The sequence below is a fragment of the Sorex araneus genome, chromosome 9 (genome assembly GCF_027595985.1).
Source record: "Sorex araneus isolate mSorAra2 chromosome 9, mSorAra2.pri, whole genome shotgun sequence".
NCBI classification, from domain to species: Eukaryota; Metazoa; Chordata; class Mammalia; order Eulipotyphla; family Soricidae; genus Sorex; species Sorex araneus.
In genome coordinates this window covers 65138268-65159151 of record NC_073310.1, presented here as the reverse complement: position 1 = coordinate 65159151, position 20884 = coordinate 65138268, and the positions used below count along the sequence as shown (strand labels likewise).

The following is a 20884-nucleotide window of genomic DNA, read 5'->3' as shown; positions in this document are numbered from 1 at the left end:
TAAGATGCTAGCCTTGCGTGCAGATGACACGGGCTTAGTCCCCAGCACTGCACACCAGCACCACCAGTCATGATCCCTGAGCAGAGTCAGGAAGAACTGCAAATGGCTGGATGTGACCCAAAAAACAAACCAAAAACATTAATAATGTTACAGAGATCAAACCAACTCTAGACTCTTAAAATAAAAGGTTAAATCTTGATGAACTATTTTTAAAAATCTCGTTTTCTTTTTTAACCATGGACATAATATTCAGAGTCTTTATTATTAGAAAAATGGCATGTGTTTGCTGAGGAAAACAAATCCCCCAAAATAAGGCACCCACCATACAGAAATGAGCACGACTACATTTTTTTAGACTTATCCAAGTCCTTCTCTGTTTTGATTTCAAAAAATAAGGCCACGAGAAGTTTTGAAACTGATTTTCACACTTTAGAAATTGTCATCAGGGACCAACAAGATAGTACAGTTGATAAGGCACTTGCCTTGCACATGGTCTACCCAGGTTCGATCCCCAGCATCCCATATGGTCCCCCACACCCCGCCAGGAATGATTCCTGAATGCAGATCCAGGAGTCAGCCCTGAACTTTGCAGGGTGTGCCCCCCCCAAAAAAAAAAAGACCGAAAGTCACCAACATATTTTAATATAATAAACACAAAGACGGACTTTCACACAGCTCTCTGACCACAGCATTTTTTGATCATTTGAGAATAACCCAGTATCTTTCCAGTATCTTTTCATTCTTGGCAAAGATTCAGATTTTTTTGCTACCCACTTTTCCGAAAACTTTTTCTGGCTTTCCTGGAAATATATTTTGGAATTTAACTATTGTCATTTTTTCTCAGAACTTGTAAATAAACAAAAAAATGTTAGAGGTCACACTTCTTGTAACAAAAATAACGGGTAAATATTTAAGATATGAATTGGCCTGCAAATAGACTACTAATAATAAACTATAAAACTATTTCTGACTAATCTATTCCTAGGTTAATAAGTTAATGTACTTTATTCCTTATTATACTTAAATTTTAATATAATCACTTTGCTCTAGTATTTTAAAAATCCATCTCTTGGGCTAGAGCCATAGCATGGCGGATAGGGTGTTTGCCTTGCACACGGACGACCTGGGTTCAATTCCCAGCATCCCATATGGTCCCCTGAGCACCGCCAGGGATAATTCCTGAGTGCAGAGCCAGGACTAACCTCTGAGCATCGCCGGGTGTGACCCAAAAAGAAAAAAAAAAAATCAATCTCTACAAATTCATCAACATAAAATACAACCTGTGCTGCTTATAAGTTGTTGAAGCTGAAGCGATGTAAAGTGGGCAGGCACTTGCCTTGTAAGCAGCCAACCCAAGTTTGGTCCAAGGCACCCCATACAGTGCCCTGTGCCTACCAGGAGTGAACCCTAAGCACGGAGTCCAAAGTAAGCCCTGAGTACCACTGGGTATGGCCCAAAATCAAAAAGAATTAAAAAATAAGCAAATAAATAGAAGTTGTTGGTGCAGAGAGACAGTACAATAGGTAAGTTGCTGGCCTTGCACACAACCAATGTCATTCAATCCCTGGCACCACACTGATCCTCTGGGCAGCTCCAAGAATGATACTTGAGCAGTGCTGGAGCGATAGCACAGCGGGGAGGGTGTTTGCCTTGCACTCGGCCAACCCGGGTTCGATTCCCAGCATCCCATATGGTCCCCTGAGCACTGCCAGGAGTAATTCCTGAGTGCAGAGCCAGGAGGAACCCCTGAGCATCACCAGGTGTGACCCAAAAAGCCAAACAACAAAAAAGAGTGATACTTGAGCACAGAGCCAGGAGTAAACCCTGGGCATGGCAGGGCGTGGCCCTCATAGGTAGAGAGGTAGGTAGGGAGGTAGGAAGATGGTTGCTGCTGAGGGTTGGGTCATCTCAGAGACAGAGCACTTGCCCTGCATATGTGAGTTCAATTCCTGACACCACGAGAGAACATAAAGATTATGAAATCAGGGCTGAGGAGATGACTCAAAGGACCGGAGCTCTGCTCTGCACGCAGGAGCTCCAGGTCTGATCTCTGGCACTGGGTGGCTCCCCAAGCACTGCCAGGTGTAGTCACCCCCAAAAACAACACAACAAATTAAGGCAGACAACTATGAAAGCTAGAACTCCCTGTATTTCTTAATCAGAGGCAGCCCTTTACGCTGCGGCTCCACCTTCGTGGGTCTGAAGTGAAGCACTGCCTGGCACACACACTTCCACCGGGTCTTCCCTCTGGCCTGCAGAGAGCAGTGCTGCTGCCTCTCCTTTCAGCTGGCCGGGATGTCCCCTCCAGTCCTTCCTGCTCCCCCAGTGCCCTTCCACCTGGCCAGCCAGTGCTCCCAGCCCTTTTCTGCTCTGGGGAGCTGCACTGCCCACTCTCCCCTAAGGCCCCCGCAGCAGCAGTGCACAAGGAGGAACACTGCTGACGGTGAAGCACAGACTCTTTCGTCCAGAATCATACAGCCACACCCTTGGAATCAAAGGCTCTAACACCATGCCATTTGGAGGGGAAGAGCACATCACACTGTTGGCTCGGGGCTCAGGGGTGACTCCCAGCAGTGCTCTGAACAATGTGGTGCTGGGGATCAAGCCTGGGGTTTCTGCCTGGTGTGCGATCTTCCTAGCCCAAACACCATGACTCTTAAAATACGCATTTTGGGCAGGCGGGCTCCTGAGCGCTCAGGGGTCGCCATTCCCGGCCAACTGCGGAGCTGAACGAGAGACCGAGGGCTGGGCTTCTCGGGCCTGCAGTGTCAGGGACCTCCAGGGCCACCTGGCAGTGCTCAGGGATCACACTGGGGTTGAGCACACGCAAGATACATACCCTAACCCCCCCGTAGGACCCTCTCCCTAGCCCCTCTTAAATAATTAACTCAGACAATTTCATAAAAATCGTCTAAAATCAAGGTTTTAGACAAATTGTCTAAAATCAAGATTTTAATCACCTATATATTTTATATAGTCCAAATTAATTTCTCTATACCTTGCTATTATTGAAATTTTTGGAGGCATAACCATAAATGGTAATGTCCTGACATCACATTAAACTCTAGTAGAACCCATGAATCTCTAAACCCTAATGAAGAATCAGTCTTGAGATATTCACTGTCACTGTCGTCCCGTTGCTCATCGATTTGTTCGAGCGGGCCCCAGTAACGTCTCTCCCTGAGAGACTTATTGTTACTGTTTTTGGCATATCCAATATGCACGGGTAGCTTGCCAGGCTCTGCCGCTCAGGTGAGATATTCATTTAATCTATTTTTAGCTAAGGAAAATTTATGAGGACAAAGACTAAGAGGCACCAAGTGATTAGAAAAGCCAATCTTTAGTAAAGCCATCTCAGTTTCTATAGAGGTGGGATTTACTGGCAGAAAACAACTCGGTCCAACAGTGCTCTTTCTTATGCCTTCAAATGATCTGTGAGATTTTTCCAGCCACGTAATTTTAGAATGGAACTATGTTTCACAAAGGACGTCTCCCATGGCGGCCATCAAATGCTGTCCTTCTCAAGGCAAGCTCACTGTCCAGAAAACATTTCAGTACCAACTTTCTCAAGCTTTCAAACAAAAGCAAAACAAACGAGCAGAGCAGAACAACAAACCCCGTCCTTACATAAGAGATTCAAACCGTAGCTCCATTGAAGAAGAAACAGGAAACGTTTCAACTAAGGAGCAAATGGGAAGGACACCAGGAAATCCCCTGTGTTTTTCCCCTCTCTTCCAGAGGGGCCCACATGAAGCCCAACATCCTGAGAGGAGTTGACTCCCCAGAGCCCTCATCTGAGAAATTCAGTCACAGAGCTGGTGTGCCACCTTCAGAGATGGCGACATCATAAAAGATGAAGAACACCAGAGGCTGGCTTCCAGATTCAAGGACACAAAACTAGGTAACTCGGTGCTGCAGGTGAAAGAGGCTTTTCCCAGGGACAAAACCACTCACTACAGCATCACAGAGCAGTGATGGTCTCAGCCTGCCCAGCACGGACAGCATGGTACGATTTCCAGGGGAAGGGCCAACAATGGGCGCACTCCTGATTAGATAAGCACAAGTTCTCTATGACATGTTTTTACTGTTCCGAGAGAGAATACTCCATTCTGCAGAAATACCCATAAACGTACAAAGGGGAAGAGGCACATGACCTACAACCTCCTCTGTAATAGTCTGAAAACAGAGACAGATGGCAGGGCCAACACAGACCAGTGGGGAGAATGCGGGCTTACTTCCTCCTGCAGTCACAGCATATCTTACCGAAACCTGGATCATCTGCACAGAACCCACCGTAGCCTCCGTGAATGAGGCTGTCTCAGCCTTGAAGACGAGCAAGCGGACAGGCTGCAGGCAGCGGTGCCCTCACCAAGAAGGACACCCACTGCAGGACAACAACTGCACCCAGGACAAAGCCCTACAGTGTTGTTCCCCTTTACCTGGGGAGCAGGGGGACTGCACCCCAATCCTAAGACCCTGTACTTACAACGCTGGGAGTGAGGGGTTAGAAAAGCCAGGGTCTGAGCAGGGTCGGATCATGGCAGGTCTCCAAGACGGCAGAGAACAGCCCTGGTGGGAGGCATCCTAAGTATTTGTCTCCACAGAAATGGCCACTGGCAGGTGCCATCCTGACAACCTTGAAGTCCTGGTGGTGGGTACCACAAGAGATCTCACCCTCCACACCGACACCTTCTGAGAGTGAGCTGAGCAAACTGGGGGCTGAGAGACAAATCCTTTTTTCTGAGTGCTGGGGATGAAATCCAGGGCCTCACGGATGCCAGGCGCAGATGCCAGTCCTGAGCTACATCCAGGGCTACATCTGAGCTATGTCCTGCCCTGAGAGATCACTAAGCGCTTACTCCAAGCAGCTGCGCACAGCCTGCTCCTGCCAGTCCACACAGAGCTGCACGCCAACAAGCAGAGAGCACAGGGCCCTCCTCCAGAGCCTATGGCTTCAGGCAGGTCCCGGTCAGCCAGGCTGCTCATGCCCACAGTTGGTGTCACTGCCAGCAGCAGCCACTTACACCTACAGCATGGGCAGTATGTCTGGGGCAGACTGTCTGGGGCAGTCTAGGGGAGTACTGGTAGTGAACTGGAAGGTTCCACCACACTACTACAAAAACATGAAGAAACAACAAAAATCCCAACCACAAGGAGAAGATGATGAAAAAGGTCCAGGCGACTCAACAAGCATTACCCACAAATATGATCTTTCTGATAAAGAATTCAGAGATGAAATATTGAAGATGTTCAACGAACTCAAAGAAATGGCTCAACAGACATCCAGGAAATTAAAGGAGGACATGAAAGAAACAATGGCATGGACAGCTGAGAAAATACAGGAAGAAATGAGAGCAGAAATAAAAAAAAAGCTACAAAATGAAGTGTCACAAATTAAGGATTCTGTAGATTAAATTAAAAACTCAGTGGGTGCCCTCAATAGTAGAATGGCCACAGCCAAAGACAGAATCAGTGAGCTTGAAGATGAGCTGCAGGAAGCTTACAGGCAACAATAAGCAATGGAAAAAGACCACAAAATAGCTCTTAGGCGAATCAGAGACCTAGGGGATGATTTCAAGAGGAACAACATTAGAATCATCGGAGTGAGAAGGACATGGAGACAACCCCAATGAAAAAGCCACAGTTAAAAATATCATTGCTGAAAAGTTCCCAGAGCTGGAGAATACAAGCATCCAGGTCCAAGGAGCCTGAAGAGTGCCAGCTAAAAGAACCCCTAGTAAAAAGACTCCAAGACATATCATAGTCAGAATGATGGATGCCACAGATAGAGACACAATACTGCAAGCAACAAAGTCAAAGAAGGAAATCACATACAAAGGAGCACCCCTTAGATTTACAGCAGACCTATCAGAGGAAACCCTCCAAGTCCAAAGACAATGGAGGGATATAGTGAAAAAACTCAATATAATGAATATAATGAAATGAACGCCTCACCAAGAATGCTTTATCTGGCTAAACTGGCAGTCAAATTCGAAGGAATGATACACTGTTTCATGGATAAACAACAGCTCAGGAACTTCATAGACTCAAGACCAAACTTAAAATAAAGACGAAAGGGGCTGCTGTAAGACAAGACAAAAAAACCCTACAAGCACAACAAACCCCTACATAAGGATGGCTCAAAACCCATGACAATAATCTCCCTCAATGTCAATAGTCTAAATGCACCAATTTAGAGACACAAAGTGGCAAAATGGATTGGAAACTAAACCCAACATTCTGCTGCCTACAAGAAACACATCTAAACAGAGTAAACACAGACTCAAAGTCAAAGGATGGAAAACAATCCTGCAAGGAAACAATTCCCTCAAAAAAGCTGGGGTGGGGGCTGGAGTGATAGCACAGCGGGTAGGGCTTTTGCCTTGCACGCGGCCAAGCCTTGCACGTGGCCCACCTGGGGTTCTAATCCCAGCATCCCATATGGTCCCCTGAGCACCGCCAGGGGTAATTCCTGAGTGAAGAGCCAGGAGTAACCCCTGTGCATCGCCGGATGTGACCCAAAAACAAAAAAAAACAAAAAAAAAAGCTGGGGTGGCCATACTAGTATCCAACAACACAGATTTCAGGTTGAAAAAGATTAAAAGGGACAGTGAAGCCCAATTTTTACTAGTCAAGGGATATGTACAGCAGGAAGAAATCACACTCCTAAACATGTTTGTACCTAATGAGGTACCAACTAAATACTTAAAACAACTGCTAACAGATTTTTAACAAGGACTTTGCTAACAACACAATAGTAGTTGGAGACTTCAACACTGCCCTATCACCTCTAGATAGATCTGAAAGATTAAAACTCAGAAAGGAAACACTTGGCTTTGAAGGAAGAGATAGAAGAGAGAGGGCTAATAGATCTATACAGGGCTTTGCATCCCAAAAAGAAATACACATTTTTTTTTCTAGGGCACACGGAACATTTTCCAAAATAGACCATGTGCTGGGTCACAAAACATACCTCAATAGAATCAGGAAGATAGAAATTGTATCAACTACATTTGCAGACCATAATGCACTGAAGACAGAAGTCAACCAGACTGCTGGTGGGAATGCCGAATGGCTCAGCCCTTTTGGAAAATAGTATGGACACTTCCCCAAAAATTAGAAATTGAGCTCCTATTTGACCCAGCAATACCACTTCTGGGAAGATATCCCGGAGATGCAAAAAAGTATAGTAGAAATGACATCTGCACTTACATGTTCATTGCAGCACTGTTTACAATAGACAGAATCTGGAAAAAACCCCAGTGCCCAAGAACAGATGACTGGTTAATGAAACATTGGTACATCTACACAATGGAATACTATGAAGCTGTTAGAAAAGATGAAGTCATGAAATTTGCACATAGGTGGAGCAACATAGAAAGTATCATGTTAAGTGAAATGAGTCAGAAAGAGAGGGACAGACACAGAAAGAATGCACTTATCTGTGGAATGTAAAGTAACAGAATGGGAGACTAACACTCAAGAACAGCAGAGATAAGTACCAGGAGGATTACTCCACAGTTTAGAAGCCAGCCTCGCATGCTGGGGGAAAAGGCAGGTCAGATAGACAGGGGACCACCAAGTAAAGGGTGCTAGGAGGGCCCACTCGGGATGGGAGAGGCGGGCTGAAAGTAGATTATAAACCAAACATGATGGCCATTTAATACCTCTACTGCAAACCACAATACCCAAAAGGGGGGGGGGGAGAGAGAGAGAGAGAGAGAGAGAGAGAGAGAGCAAAATGGAATGCCCTGCCACAGAGGCAGGGTGGGGGGTAATGAGGGAAGGGGACGGATGCAGGGACCATTGGTGGTGGAAAATGGGATGGGCACTCGATCATTGTATGACTGAAACGCAAGCACGAAAGTTTGTAAGTCTGTAACAGTACCCCCACCGGTGATTCACTAATAAAAAAATTTAAAAAAAAAAATGAAGATAACATAGCTGCTTTAAGGGAGAGAATGAACAATAGAAATGCCACATATTCCAGAAAAAGAGAAAAGACAGAATTCATCGGGGCTGACCGTAGGCCCCCATTCATGGGAAACTTGAGCAGTACCACCAAGACACAGGCCTGATGTGAAGCAGAACCCTTATTTGAAGTAATAATGGCTGAGCATTTCCCAAGCGGAGAAATTGACACTCACATTCAGGAAGCTCAAAAGAGTTCCAAACAAAATAAAGCAGATGCACACCAAGACACATTATAATTAAAGAGGCAAAAATGAAAGAGAGAATCCTGAAAGCTTCAAGAGAAAAGCAAAGAGCCACAGAGAAGGGAACCACCCACAAGATTATCAGCAGGTTTCTCCTGGCAACTCGGCAGGCCCGAGGGAAGTGCTCCATGGAAAGGAACCATCAGCCAGTAATACAGGAGGAACAAACAGCTTTTCAGGGACTCTTAAAAAGAGAAAAGAAACTCCACTTGGAAGCAGTAAGAGACCTAGGAAACATGAACTAGGAAATATATATAACTTTTTAAATATTTTCAGAAATAAAATAGTAAAAAAAAAAAAGATGACCAGGGGCTGGAGCAATAGCACAGCGGGTAGGGTGTTTGCCTTGCATGCAGCCAACCCGGGTTTGATTCCCAGCATCCCATAGGGTCCCCCGAGCACCACCAGGAGTGATTCCTGAGTGCAGAGCCAGGAGTAACCCCTGTGCATCACTGTATGTGACCCAAAAAGAAAAAGGAAAAAAAAAGGATGATCAGAGAGAGAGAGGGCAGCAGATAAGGTGCTCACCCGCATACGGGCAATGCCATTCAATCCCCGGCATCACATCTGGTCCCCAAGCAACTCCAGGACAGAGCCAGGAGTAAGCCCTCAGTACAGCCAGGCATGGCCCCAAAAATACACATACACACACAGGTATGGGAAGCACTGGACAGAGAGTACAGAGGCAAGGGCACTTGCCTTGCTTGCAGCTGACTTGGGTTTCAGCCCCAGCACTCCACATGGTTCCCCAAGCCCGCCAGGAGGGATTCCTAAGCACAAAGCCAGGAGTAAGCCCTAGTGCCAGCAGGTCCCCCGGTAAACTGATAACAAAAAAAAAAAAAAAAATCTCAACACATGTCCAAATCCATCTCTCCTCACCATTAAGATTCCCTGATTAGGGCCTGAGAGACACCTCATGGGACAGGGGTGCAAGCTTGGTGCAGGGGACCCCAGGTTTGAGCCCGAGCACTTGCACGGTCCCATGAGCACCACCGGAGCAACCCCAAAGAGAGAGTGAGGAGCCCCAGAGCACCTCAGGGTGTGGACCAACCCCCAGCCCCCAGGAATGGTACTGGAGGGAGGTTACTGCCAACTCTGTACTGAGGGGATTCTGGGCGCCAGCAGGACAGCACGCTCATCACTGACCTATTTATTGCTCCAGACCCACAAACAACTGGGTTTAAAATTCTACAGTCCATGATCTGGCTTATTAAATATTAAGGAGTCCATTACAAAGGATACTCAGTAAGATTTATTTCAAGATTCAGCTCAATGCAGGCAAGCCAGTGTATGAAATGTTATTTGGGGCCAGAGAGATGGCACAATGGTGAGCGCATGCAGACTACAGGAGAACCTGGAGAACCAGGTTCGATCCAGGTACCTCATGATCCCCTAAGCAATGCCAGGGCAGAGGCAGAGTCAGGTTAGCCCTAGTACCGCTGGATGTGACTCAAAAGCCAGATTAAAAAATAATGTAATTCAACTTTATATTCCCGGGGCAAACACCCTGCGGTGCTCAAGGCTTACTCTTGGATCTGCAGTTAGGGATCACTCATATCAGGGCACAAGGGACCTTAGAGGGTGCCAGGGATCGAACCCAGACAAGCACCCTACCTAACCTGCTGTACTAGCTTTTAATACTTCCTTACCAAGTATTACCAACTTCCATCATACACAGCTACTTCATAAAACAGGGTACTTATCCAGTTAGGCTATTATCCAACAGGGAAATTTTAGTGACTATTCAGAAGATCCTTTAAGGTTGCATAGTTTTTCAATTTATTAAGACTCAGAAGAACCCGGGGGCTGGAGTGATAGCATATCGGGTAGGGCGTTTGCCTTGCACGCAGCCGACCCGGGTTCAAATCCCAGCATCCTATATGGTCCCCTGAGCACCGCCAGGAGTAACTCCTGAGTGCAGAGCCAGGAGTAACCCCTGTGCAGAGCCAGGTGTGACCCAAAAAAACAAAAAAAAAGACTCAGAAGAACCCTATGCTACTTTGAGGGAATTAGTAATCCACTCAACTATTTATAATATTATCTGCTCTAACCAATGTTTAAAATAAACCGTTCTTCAGCGAGACTCTTAGTCCACAGCTCCAACATGAATGAAAATATTCACTCATGCTCTTAGAAAACCACAAACACTCAGGGGTTGGAACAATAGTACAGCAGGCGGGGAGCTGGCCTTACACGCAGCTGAACCCAGCTGTCAGGGTTCAATCCCAGCACCCATATGGTCCCAAGATCCACCAGGAGTGACCCCTAAGCACAGATTTAGGACTATGCCCTGAGCACAGCCAGACGTGGTCCAAAAACCAAAAGGAAAAAGAAAAAGGAAAGAAAGCAAGCCACAAATACCTTATATACCAAATTCCCTAGATGGCAAATTTGCTGCCAGCACTTTCCCTCAATTAAATAAGAAATATTTCATAGACAGGGGCTGGAGTGATAGCACAGCGGGTAGGGAGTTTGCCTTGCACACGGCCAACCCGGGTTCAATACCCAGCATCCCATATGGTCCCCTGAGCACCGCCAGGAGTAATTCCTGAGTACAGAGCCAGGAGTGAGCCCTGTGCATCGCCAGGTGTGACCCAAAAAGCAAAAAAAAAAAAAAAAAGAAGAAATATTTCATAGACAAAAGCGACCTAAAAAACTCACTACATTATTTAGGCCAAAGGGCAGGATCAAACACTCCCACACAACAGACTCACTCCTGGACAGTGCCCTGTCAGAAGAGAAACAACATCCAGAAAGAGTCTGCTAGGAAACATATAATGTAATCAAGTTACAGAGCAAAACCTTCCTGGAAAGAGTGAAATAAAACAGAGACCTTAAAATTTTTAAACACAGTGAATATGCTTTATTTTCTTTAAAATGTGGGAGAAAAAATGAAGTAGTACCTAAGCAATAATCTTTGTTTTTTGTAGCTTTTTCCTTATGTAAGGGGCTGGAGTGATAGCACAGCGGGTAGAGTGCCTTACACGCAGCCAATCCAGGTTCGATTCCTCCGCCCCTCTCGGAGATCCCAGCAAGCTACCGAGAGAATCTCGCCAGCATGATATGCCAAAAACAGTAACAAGTCTCACAATGGAGACGTTACTGGTGCCTGCTCGAGCAAATCAATGGGCAACAGAATAACCGTGATACAGTGATTTTCCTTATGTATGTCCTTCCAAAACAATCCTTTAGAAACTGCTTGGCACTGTTTTCTATATAAACTATTCATGTTGTTCTAATTGCCATTAAAGATAAAAGAGATTCATTTCCAATTATAGGCACAGTTTAAACATACCAATCAACCTACTTGGTAATTTTTGCATCTTTGGAGCCATCAAATAAAGTTTTTGATAAATTTGATCAATGTTAAATGTAGCAAAATATGCAAATATAGAAAAACGGGAACAATTTAAGCACAGAAAACCAAAAGGTTTTCTGTGGGTTGTAATTAACAATTCACAATGAAATGCACAGCAGTGTAATAGCATTGTGCAATGCACCACAAAATAAACATTCCGCCTCAGAGTTTGACATGGAAAGATTTAAGATTTAAAAGTGGGTAAAAAATCTTAACTCATTTGAACCAACAGGCCAGATGAGTCACAGCGGCAGAGGGCCTGGGTTCAATCCCTAGAATCCAGGTCATGGTGACCCCTGGCCCAGCCAAATGCAAAAATAAAAAGTGTCTAACAAACCACTGGCTTTAGAGCTGGAGCGGTGTGTCAAGTACACAGAGAAACCGATGCCCTGTGGCCGGGGTCACTGGGCACAAGCGGCAGCCTCACCTGAGGTGTGGGGCCCCACACACTCCCACGGGCACCGCAGGCAGTACGACTGCCACTTGCTCACACGGGAGGGGAGGGCACTGGCAATCAGCCTGCCCAGACACACCGGGACTCAAGCCTGCCTTCTCTCTCTCGAGAAGCATGGAAACAAAGATCCAGCCACCCACATTGACATACATTCCTATTTTTAACCTGTACTTTGCTTCTCCAATATTTTTTCAAAAACAGAAATTTTGATAGACTCAGCCCCCATCTTTTTGAAAACTTGTAATCCCCTAGAAATCACAGTATAACACAGACCAGCACCCCCACTCCCTGACCTCTGGTTACTTTGAGTTATTCAAGATTTCTAGGACCAGGCAAATGGCTCAGCACTGGATTCCATCCCAGGCACCTTCTGGTCTCCTGAGCACTGGAGGGGCAACCTCTGAGCATAGCCAAGTGTGGCCCAAAAAGAGCAAAACAAAACAAATAATCTCTTACTATTAGAGGAAATCAACAAATCAGCAAGAAAAAAAAAAAAGTTAACCCAAAACTGCTTCAAAGGGAGTCTGGAAAAAAAGCTGCTAATTAAGAACAAAGCAAGGAAAGACTGACTGTAGTCAATCTCCTTGATATATACAATTAAAATATCTACCTTTTGGGGTCATTTTCCAGAACGAAATCTGCAGTTGCTCCCCTCCCTGAAATCCCTCTACAGCCCCTATAGAATCAAATCCAGACTTTAGGAATGTACATGACTTAGACCCAGATTTTGCTTTCTTTTTTATCTCTGTACTCCAGAATGTTCACTTGCTACATGTCTGTGTCCTCAAATCCTGTGTCTTCCTAACCCCCAGGAAGATTTTATACTGGAATACTGCCCCCTCTCTTCCTTGTTCACTGTGAAGCCCAGGCCCAGTTTTAGGCACAAACTATGCCTTTGTGCTCAAAGAGTGGACAGATTCAGCTGGAGCAATAGCACAGCGGGCAGGGAGATTGCCTTACACACAGCCAACCCAGATTCAACTCCAGCATCCTGTATAGTGCTCCTGGACATCACCAGGAGAAATCCAGGAGTCAGCCCTGAATATTGTCAGGTGTGGCCCAAAGAAAGAAAGAAAAAAAAAGTCAGCAGATTCAAGAAAGGAGCAAACAGGCGAGTCACTCTAATGCAGTAGGGCAGGTAACAGCACCACAGCAGCACACAGGGGTCAGCCAGTCACCATGACAGGGCCTGGGTGGCAAAGAGAAGCCCCAGGAACTGGGCAACGAAGCAGAAACAGACTTTGCTTTAATGTGCTAAATGCGAAGGCAGGAATTCTGCACTATGATGCAGAGCCAGGGCTAAGCCCTGCATGCTCTGCAGTTCCCATTCTCCGCCACACAGCGATGGCAGATACATAAAAACACATCATATAAAGACATGCCTGTACCCCCAGACATGCCACACATGCCCTTGAGCAGGTGGGGAATTGAGCAGGAGCACCGGGCCAGCTGAGCCCAAGACAGGCGAGCTGGGTTCTGGAGCCCTGAGCGGGAGCGGGCTGCAGAAGCCTGGCCTTTGGGGGACACAGGTGAGAGTGCTCCCGCGCAGGGACTGCTCGCTCAAGAGCCCGGGCTGGCAGTGACCCTCCTCCTCACTTAGGAGACGAGGTGCAGGTGGCCGCTGTGCATGCTCCAGCCCCAGAAGCTGCTGACCTAATGCCAGCTGACTCAGTGGCCTGGTCTGTGACATCCCCAGTGGGGCATGGACCGGGGCCCTCAGCCAGCAACACAAGCCCTGATTCTTGTTCCATCAGGAAGCTCACAGCCAGACCCACACAATGGCAAAGCTGCTCACAAAAGCTCCAAGAATGCAGCTGCATGTTTCTTGATCCGCATCTGAACTCTTGCACCAACAATTCCTGCTTCTTCAAAGTGCCCCGCCAGAAGAGCAGCCATGGAAGGGGCCAGGGAAGCAGAGACCACCCCTCACCACACCGCCGTGCAGGAGGCACTCGAGGGTTTCCCATAAACACTTAACCTTTGCTGACTGCTTTCGGTTATTTTTTCCATACTGGTGAGGAGGAATATTACTCTACTCATATTAAGGTAGATTTGATCAACATGACAAAAACTTTTATAACGTTGATTCTCTGAAACTATATGCCAATAAGGAAATGCTCAATGTCTTCCTGATGGAAAAAAGCTGCTCTTTTTAAAAAGTATATCAAAGTTATAATAAGATACCAATCAGGGTCAAATCTTCAGAGCCCCTCTCCACACACACCCTCCCCCCCTGCTCTTTGTCACTCTGAAAGTAAACATTAGCACAAAATAGCAAAATCCAATTCTCAGCAGAAGTGAAGAGGAAGGAGACAAAGAAGGTCACATCCAAACTGAGACGAGAAGGGCATGAAATACCATGGCCATGGGACAGACTCTGGCTCCAGTTCTCTCAAATTCCCTCAAAAATACTACTCAGTTTGGGGTTTTGGGTTCGTGGGGCTTACATGTAGTATTAACTCATGGTACCCAATAACTCAATTTCATCCCATACAAAATGTGCTAACAAGAGTCCACTGTAAGTTTCCCTCTTGGCATTTCTAAGAGTGAGATGCACAGACCGACTAGTCAAAAGAGAGCTGCAGACACTGAGGCCCCAGAGCCAAGAGGAGAATGACCCAGACTGCCCACCGCCTCCAACCTCTCAGCACAAAGCACACACCAGTCTCTCCTGCTTCGGGGTTGGGTCTGAGCGGAGTGTCGGAGGCCTGATGAGGGAACACGCGGCTGCCTGCCCATGGCGGTCCCCCTGTTCCGGGCACTGGGCTGGAAAAAGCAGAGGCACTTACTCATGGCTGGGAAGGGCTCCGGGCGCGGTCCCAATCGACGAGGAAAGCACAGTCTGCTGTCCAAGGCTGCTCAGAGGAATACATGTCCTGTGAGAAGAGAGAGGAAACCATATTTTCTAAAAGAAACTTTTCTGAGAGATAACCAGGACAATCACTTTGCTTCCATTTCTTTCCATTTCCAAAAGAATTCCTTGCCTTCCTCCACATGGGGCAGACAGCCTGCGCCTCTGGGAACAGCTTGCTTCCTCCGGTCCTTTCTCTTACCTTCTCTCCTCCCTGGAACAAGCTACGCCCCTCCCCCCCAGTAAACGATCAGCACAAAGTACTTTCGAGAGTTCCTTGTTCTTCAGCAACTAAGAATTCTCTCCCCCACGTCAGGTCAGATTCCAGGAAAGGAATCCCTCACACCTGATCACCAGTGAAGGACTCACAGACACTGTCCAGTACTCATCACTGAAGGAGAGATAGAGACTGTAAGAACAGCATTTTCCTCATTATAAAACTAGTAGTGAATCCTTTTTTAAAATGGAACACACAGTGCTGGGCTGCTGGTACAGCAGCAATGGCATTTGCCACGCATGCAGCCAACCCAGGTTCAATTCCCAGCATCCACACGGTGCTTAAGCACAGCCAGATGACCCAGAAGTAATTCCTGAGCACAGAGCCAGGAGTAACCTCTGAACATCACCAAGCATGACCCAAAACAAACAAAAAGGAACATGAAAATAAATCACAGTGTAAAAGCCCCCTCCCGACAATGCACCACCTTTTACCTAGCCACTTAAGACATCTTTCTTCTCCCAAGAAAGACTGAAGGAGGTTTTACTTTATAGAACCTACATTTAAAAATTGTGTATTTGCATCTATTTACGTAAGTGTATCATTCTGTGGGTCAGGGAGTGAGTTCAAAGGACCAGACTCATTCCCTGCTGCACAGGTCCTACACTTGGCCCCCAGCACTGCAAAGCCCCTAAGACTGGCAGGGGTGGCCCTGGAGCCAGAAGCACCCCTGGGCCCAAGCACTGAATTGTCTGGCCCCGCTGACTAATTACTGGGAATAGGCCCCACCATTGTACCAGCATGACTGGAAGGCCTCCCCCAAATACATGCACACACAAACACACACATGCACGCACACACACATGTATGTGCACCATGTATTAGTTATAAACCTAAGCTTTGCTGCAGATTTACATTATAGAGCTTGCTCTCTTGATCATAAAGACAGGTCATAAATGAATGCTGGCATCCTCAATGTACCCGTGAATGCATGTGTCCTTGCAAATCTACTATCAAAACTTCCATGGAGAATATTCTATTTGACATAAAACTGACACAAGGACACCACCTGACAGCTTCCAACATGAACTGCTAAGGCACTTCTAACCAAGGAACAGAGACTTTATTTCTGAATTGATGAAGACAGCAGGATTACTACCCTTGGTTTTCCACTGGGTCTGAAATAAATTTAAGGCTCTCTTCTGAAGAATTGATACTTCCCTCAGGTCGAAACCCTCTATGAGAAGCAGAAAGTTACGGAAGGAAGGCAGCACGAGGCCTGCCTGGGCCTGGTGCAGAGCCCGGCGTCTGCACCGAGATCAGCAGGGCCTGTATCACAGCGGCCACAGCGTCGCCTGGTCCCCAGCCCACAGGCTTTCCTCTCCATCTCTGCAGCAGGTGTACGAAATGATCTTCATTTCCAGGTCTGCTAGTGTTGAGAAGTTGGAAGATAATCTGGCATAACATAAGTCCCCACTAGTCGTTCTGAAACCCAGTATGAAGTCTCGTTTCTTTTCCTTTTTTTTTTTTTCTTAATTTCCTGCCTAGCCCCCCTATGAAGAAGTTTCTTGCAATAAATAAACTCACACTTTCTCAGTGGTGCATCTGAGTTTATCAGATTTACTTTCCCTCCTAGGAAACACCCACCAAATCCTTCACACAGAAGCCTGGGGCAGATCGAGGGAAGCAATCCCAGATTAGACCAAATAAAATGCATTAAATGTTGACAGATGACCCAGAAGTTCACCTACAGCTCACTAATAATCGGAGGATCTACACTCCTTAGACACAGAACTTTCTCTTTGCTCATATTCATATCAACGTCTTTGATTTTTTTTTAAGAACTGTCACTGTTTAATAGCTAATACATTATTTAAGTTCCTGGTGTATAATAAGACACTGAAACAAAAACACTTTCATCAGCTGTACCTGAGGATTAGAACCTCCTTCCCAGATGTCCAGAACAGGTCTCCAAGATGTGTCACCTCGATCAAAGATTTTTATCTTGGATTTGAAATTCCAAACTGGAAACAAACATCAGAGCACACAAAGCAGTATGCTTTGCCATAATCATGCTCTGCCATAATCATAAATTGCCAGACTGACACTTCTTCAAGAATTGAGACTCCTTAAGATATTGGAGCTTTCTCAGTATGAAAACTAGTAACTTTAAAAAAAAGGGTAAAAAGGAGAGAGAGAGAGTATGGGGGAAACTGTCTGCCATGGAGGCAGTGGAAGGGTTGGAAAGGGGGAGTATACTGGGGACATTGGTGACGGAGAATGTGCACTGGTAGAGGGTTGGGTGTTTCATCATCGTATGACTGAAACTCAAACATGATTAGAGCCCTGGAGGGGGGGCGGGGGGAGTGGTGGTGGTAGTTGTTGGTGGTGGTGGTGCTGGTGCTTGTGGTTGTTATTGTTGTTATTATTATTATTATTATCATTATTATTATTATTATTATTGCTGCGCTTTTTTGTTTTGAGGATACACCTGGTGGTACTCAGGGCTCACTCTTGACCATGAACTCAGGGGTCACACCTAGGGGTTCCCGGGAACCATATAGGGTTCCTGCCAGGCACTGAACCCAGATGGGCCTTGTGCAAGAGAGCACCTTGTCCACTGTAAAACCCTGTATTTTTAACCTTACCAGCTGATTTGAAAAATGTAATTGACAAATATAAAATAAAGCATTTGTTAGAATATTAAATGTCACAAAATACTTCTTAGATACATTTTAATTACTAATAGCTGAAGTCACTTGTTTCATTTCCTTTATGCTAATTCAAAGGTTTGGGATGATCCTCTTATCTACTCAAAAGTTGCCTGTGGATCATTTCTTTTAAACCAGGCAGCTCAGTCGCATGTAAGGTGACATTTTCAGATTCCCTTTATCCTCCCCTGAGTGCTACTTTACTGGACACTCAGAAAATCAGAGAAGATGATACTTTGCTTTTCACAATGTCTAAGAGAAAGGGAAGCACTGCCTTAAATCTACAATTTTAAATGAAACAGTGTATTGGGGTATTTCTACAAATGTTGGCCCTTCGAACTTTTTTCTCCCCACTCCCCCCACAAGAAACTGAGCTATTCATGGGGCCAGAGAGATAGTACAGCAGGTAAGGCATTTGCCTTGCATGCAGTGCCAACCTGGATTCGATTCCCAGCATCCCATATGTCCCCCGAACACCACCAGGAGTCATTCTTGAGCACAGAGCCAGGAGTAAGCTCTGAGCATCACCATGTATGGCCCCAAAAAAGGAACAGAGAGAGAGAGGGAGGGAGGGAGGGAGGGAGGGAGGGAGGGAGGGAGGGAGGGAGGGAGGGAGGGAAAGAAGGAAGGAAGGAAGGAAGGAAGGAAGGGAGGGAGGGAGGGAGGGAGGGAGGGAGGGAGGGAGGGAGGGAGGGAGGGAGGAAGGAAGGAAGGAAGGAAGGAAGGAAGGAAGGAAGGAAGGAAGGAAGGAAGGAAGGAAGGAAGGAAGGATTGAGCCACTCATACCCAGGGTTACCAAACACAAGTTTTTGCACAAGAGCATTCTCATGCCAAATCCCTCCTACACATGAACAATGAGTCTGCAGCGGCCACCGAGAGACCATCCTGGCAGACGACGCCTCCTCCAAAGGCCAGCAGCCCCAGCAATTGTGCAGGCACACAGCAGGCCTATGGAGAGCTTCTGCCACAGTGAGAAACTTAAACCCTCTGGCAGTATCTGAAAGGATTTCTGGTTTCTGTAACATTAGATACTCCATTCTAAAGCCTATTCCTTTAAAATTTAAACATAACAGAATTACAAAGTGCAGTATTTGGTATCCCAACCTATTGCTTCAAAAAGTATTCTTTCAGCAAACCAACATAAATTACCTTATTTTCATTGGATAAGAACTTACACACACACAGACACAGACACACACAAGTTCTCAATCTCCACTAAACAATGGTGTGTGCTCCATCTCCCTCCCCACCACTCACAAACTACAATATTAAAAAAATCAAGTTCAATTCTGAGGACATGAGGCTGAAAGCAATGTGTCTGTCTGTCACAATGGGGTAAACAGGCTGGCCCCACTTCAGCGCAGGGCCAGGACTGGAATTCACAGGGAAAGGAAGCAAAAGGCTGGCAGACCTGTTGGGCAGAAGAGGGGAATGTCAGAGTCTGAGGAGAACCACCCAGGGTTCCAAGAGAGGAAAAGAATTCTAAAGCAATGAAAAAGTATTGCAAAAAAAGTGGACTTTTTTTGTTTGTTGCTTTGGGGTCACACCCAACGATGCTCAGGGGTTACTCCTAACTTCTCCACTCAGAAATAACTCCGGGCTGTGCTTGAGGGGTCATTTGGAATGCCTAAGACCAAACCCAGGTCAGCTGCGAGCATGGCAAACACCCTAACCAACTGTACTAGCACTTGACCCCTAATCTAGACACTAACTAATAAGTGTTACAAGGGCCTAGGAGGTAAGGCAGGAGTGAGGCAGATGCGCTGCACACTCTGACACACATGGTGCCCAGAGCATCGCTGGGCGAGAGTCAGGAGTCAGCCCTAGCACCACTGGGTACAGCCCACCGCCTCAAATAACCAGCAACCCACTACGCCTCTTCTAAACTGTTCAGATACACGCTGTGTATCTGAAAACTGTCTAGCACTCATTGCTTGGATCTGTTTTAGCTCTGCAGTTAAACTGCTAATGAACATGTTCAGCACAGACTGTCGAAGCCCTTCTCTGACTCCAGGACACTTTCTCCATGACTTCCTCAAGCTCAGCTGACTATCTATATCCGTTTCCAAAATACATTCCTTTATAAACACACAGTCCATTCATATGCAGGTAAAACTCTAGAGAAGCTGAAGACAATGCAGGTGATTTGAAATGCCTGAGTCCCAGGTTTTATCTTTAAGCATACTTAGTCTCTGAAGAGTAAGGAGGTTAAAGTCATTACTAAATTCTTTCCGTAATTTTTAACGTCGAGATGCCCATTTCAAATTAAAGAATTTCCATTATTGGGGCTGGAGTGATAGCACAGCAGGCAGGGCGTTTGTCTTGCATGCGGCCAACCCGGGTTCGATTCCCAGCATCCCATATGGTCCCCAGAGCACCACCAGGAGTGATTCCTGAGTGCAAAGCCAGAAGTAACCCCTGAGCATTGCCAGGTGTGACCCAAAAATCAAAAAAAAAAAAAAAGAAAGAAAGGAATTTCCATTATTTGTGAACTTTCCAATTTTATCACTCCAGATAAGTACTTCTCCAACTAAAATAAAGCTGTCAGGAAGTTCTGTTTCTGAGATTCTTGTGTTCAAATGACTTATTAACTCTTACGGCTTGATATCTGAAATGCTTGCTAAAATACAAAAAAAAAAAAATCTTTAAAATACATAACAGAATCTCCTGCCCTCGTGCCAAGCTGTGTTCACCGGGGCCCCCTCAGAGAGGGGAGGGTTGAGTTTCCCTCCCCGCCCCAAGCAGAGCCTCAGCAGCCGAAAACCTCCAGAACCCAGCCACAGCCAAGCTCAAGGCCACTCTCCACACGCTCGGACGAGCCTCACACATAAAGGAACCGACAGAGGAATCCAAGTATTGCAGGACGCATGGCTGAGATCTCCAAGCCTGCTCGGATCAGGACTGGGCCTCCCCCACCCAGATCCCCCGTTTTTCAGTAGCTTCGCAGTTACACCCACAAACTGCCCCCAGCGTCATATACTCTCATCAAGGGCCAAGATCCAGAGACTATAAAACAAAGCTCCCAGAAGAGAGCGTTGCATAATCTCGCAAGGCAGAGCCTAGGAAGCTACCCGTGG

The 20884-nt window shown here is 46.2% G+C and overlaps 1 protein-coding gene across 2 annotated transcripts in view; it reads right to left on the bottom strand.

The window, feature by feature from the left end:
- Positions 1-20884, bottom strand: part of USP6NL (USP6 N-terminal like) — a 113258-nt gene that overhangs the window by 82175 nt on the left and 10199 nt on the right. For both annotated transcript variants that reach the window (XM_055146994.1, XM_055146993.1), the window contains exon 2: positions 14818-14904. In XM_055146994.1, the coding sequence (XP_055002969.1) occupies positions 14818-14821 (4 nt within the window). In that variant the 5' untranslated portion in view covers positions 14822-14904. The remainder of the gene's footprint in view (positions 1-14817; positions 14905-20884) is intronic.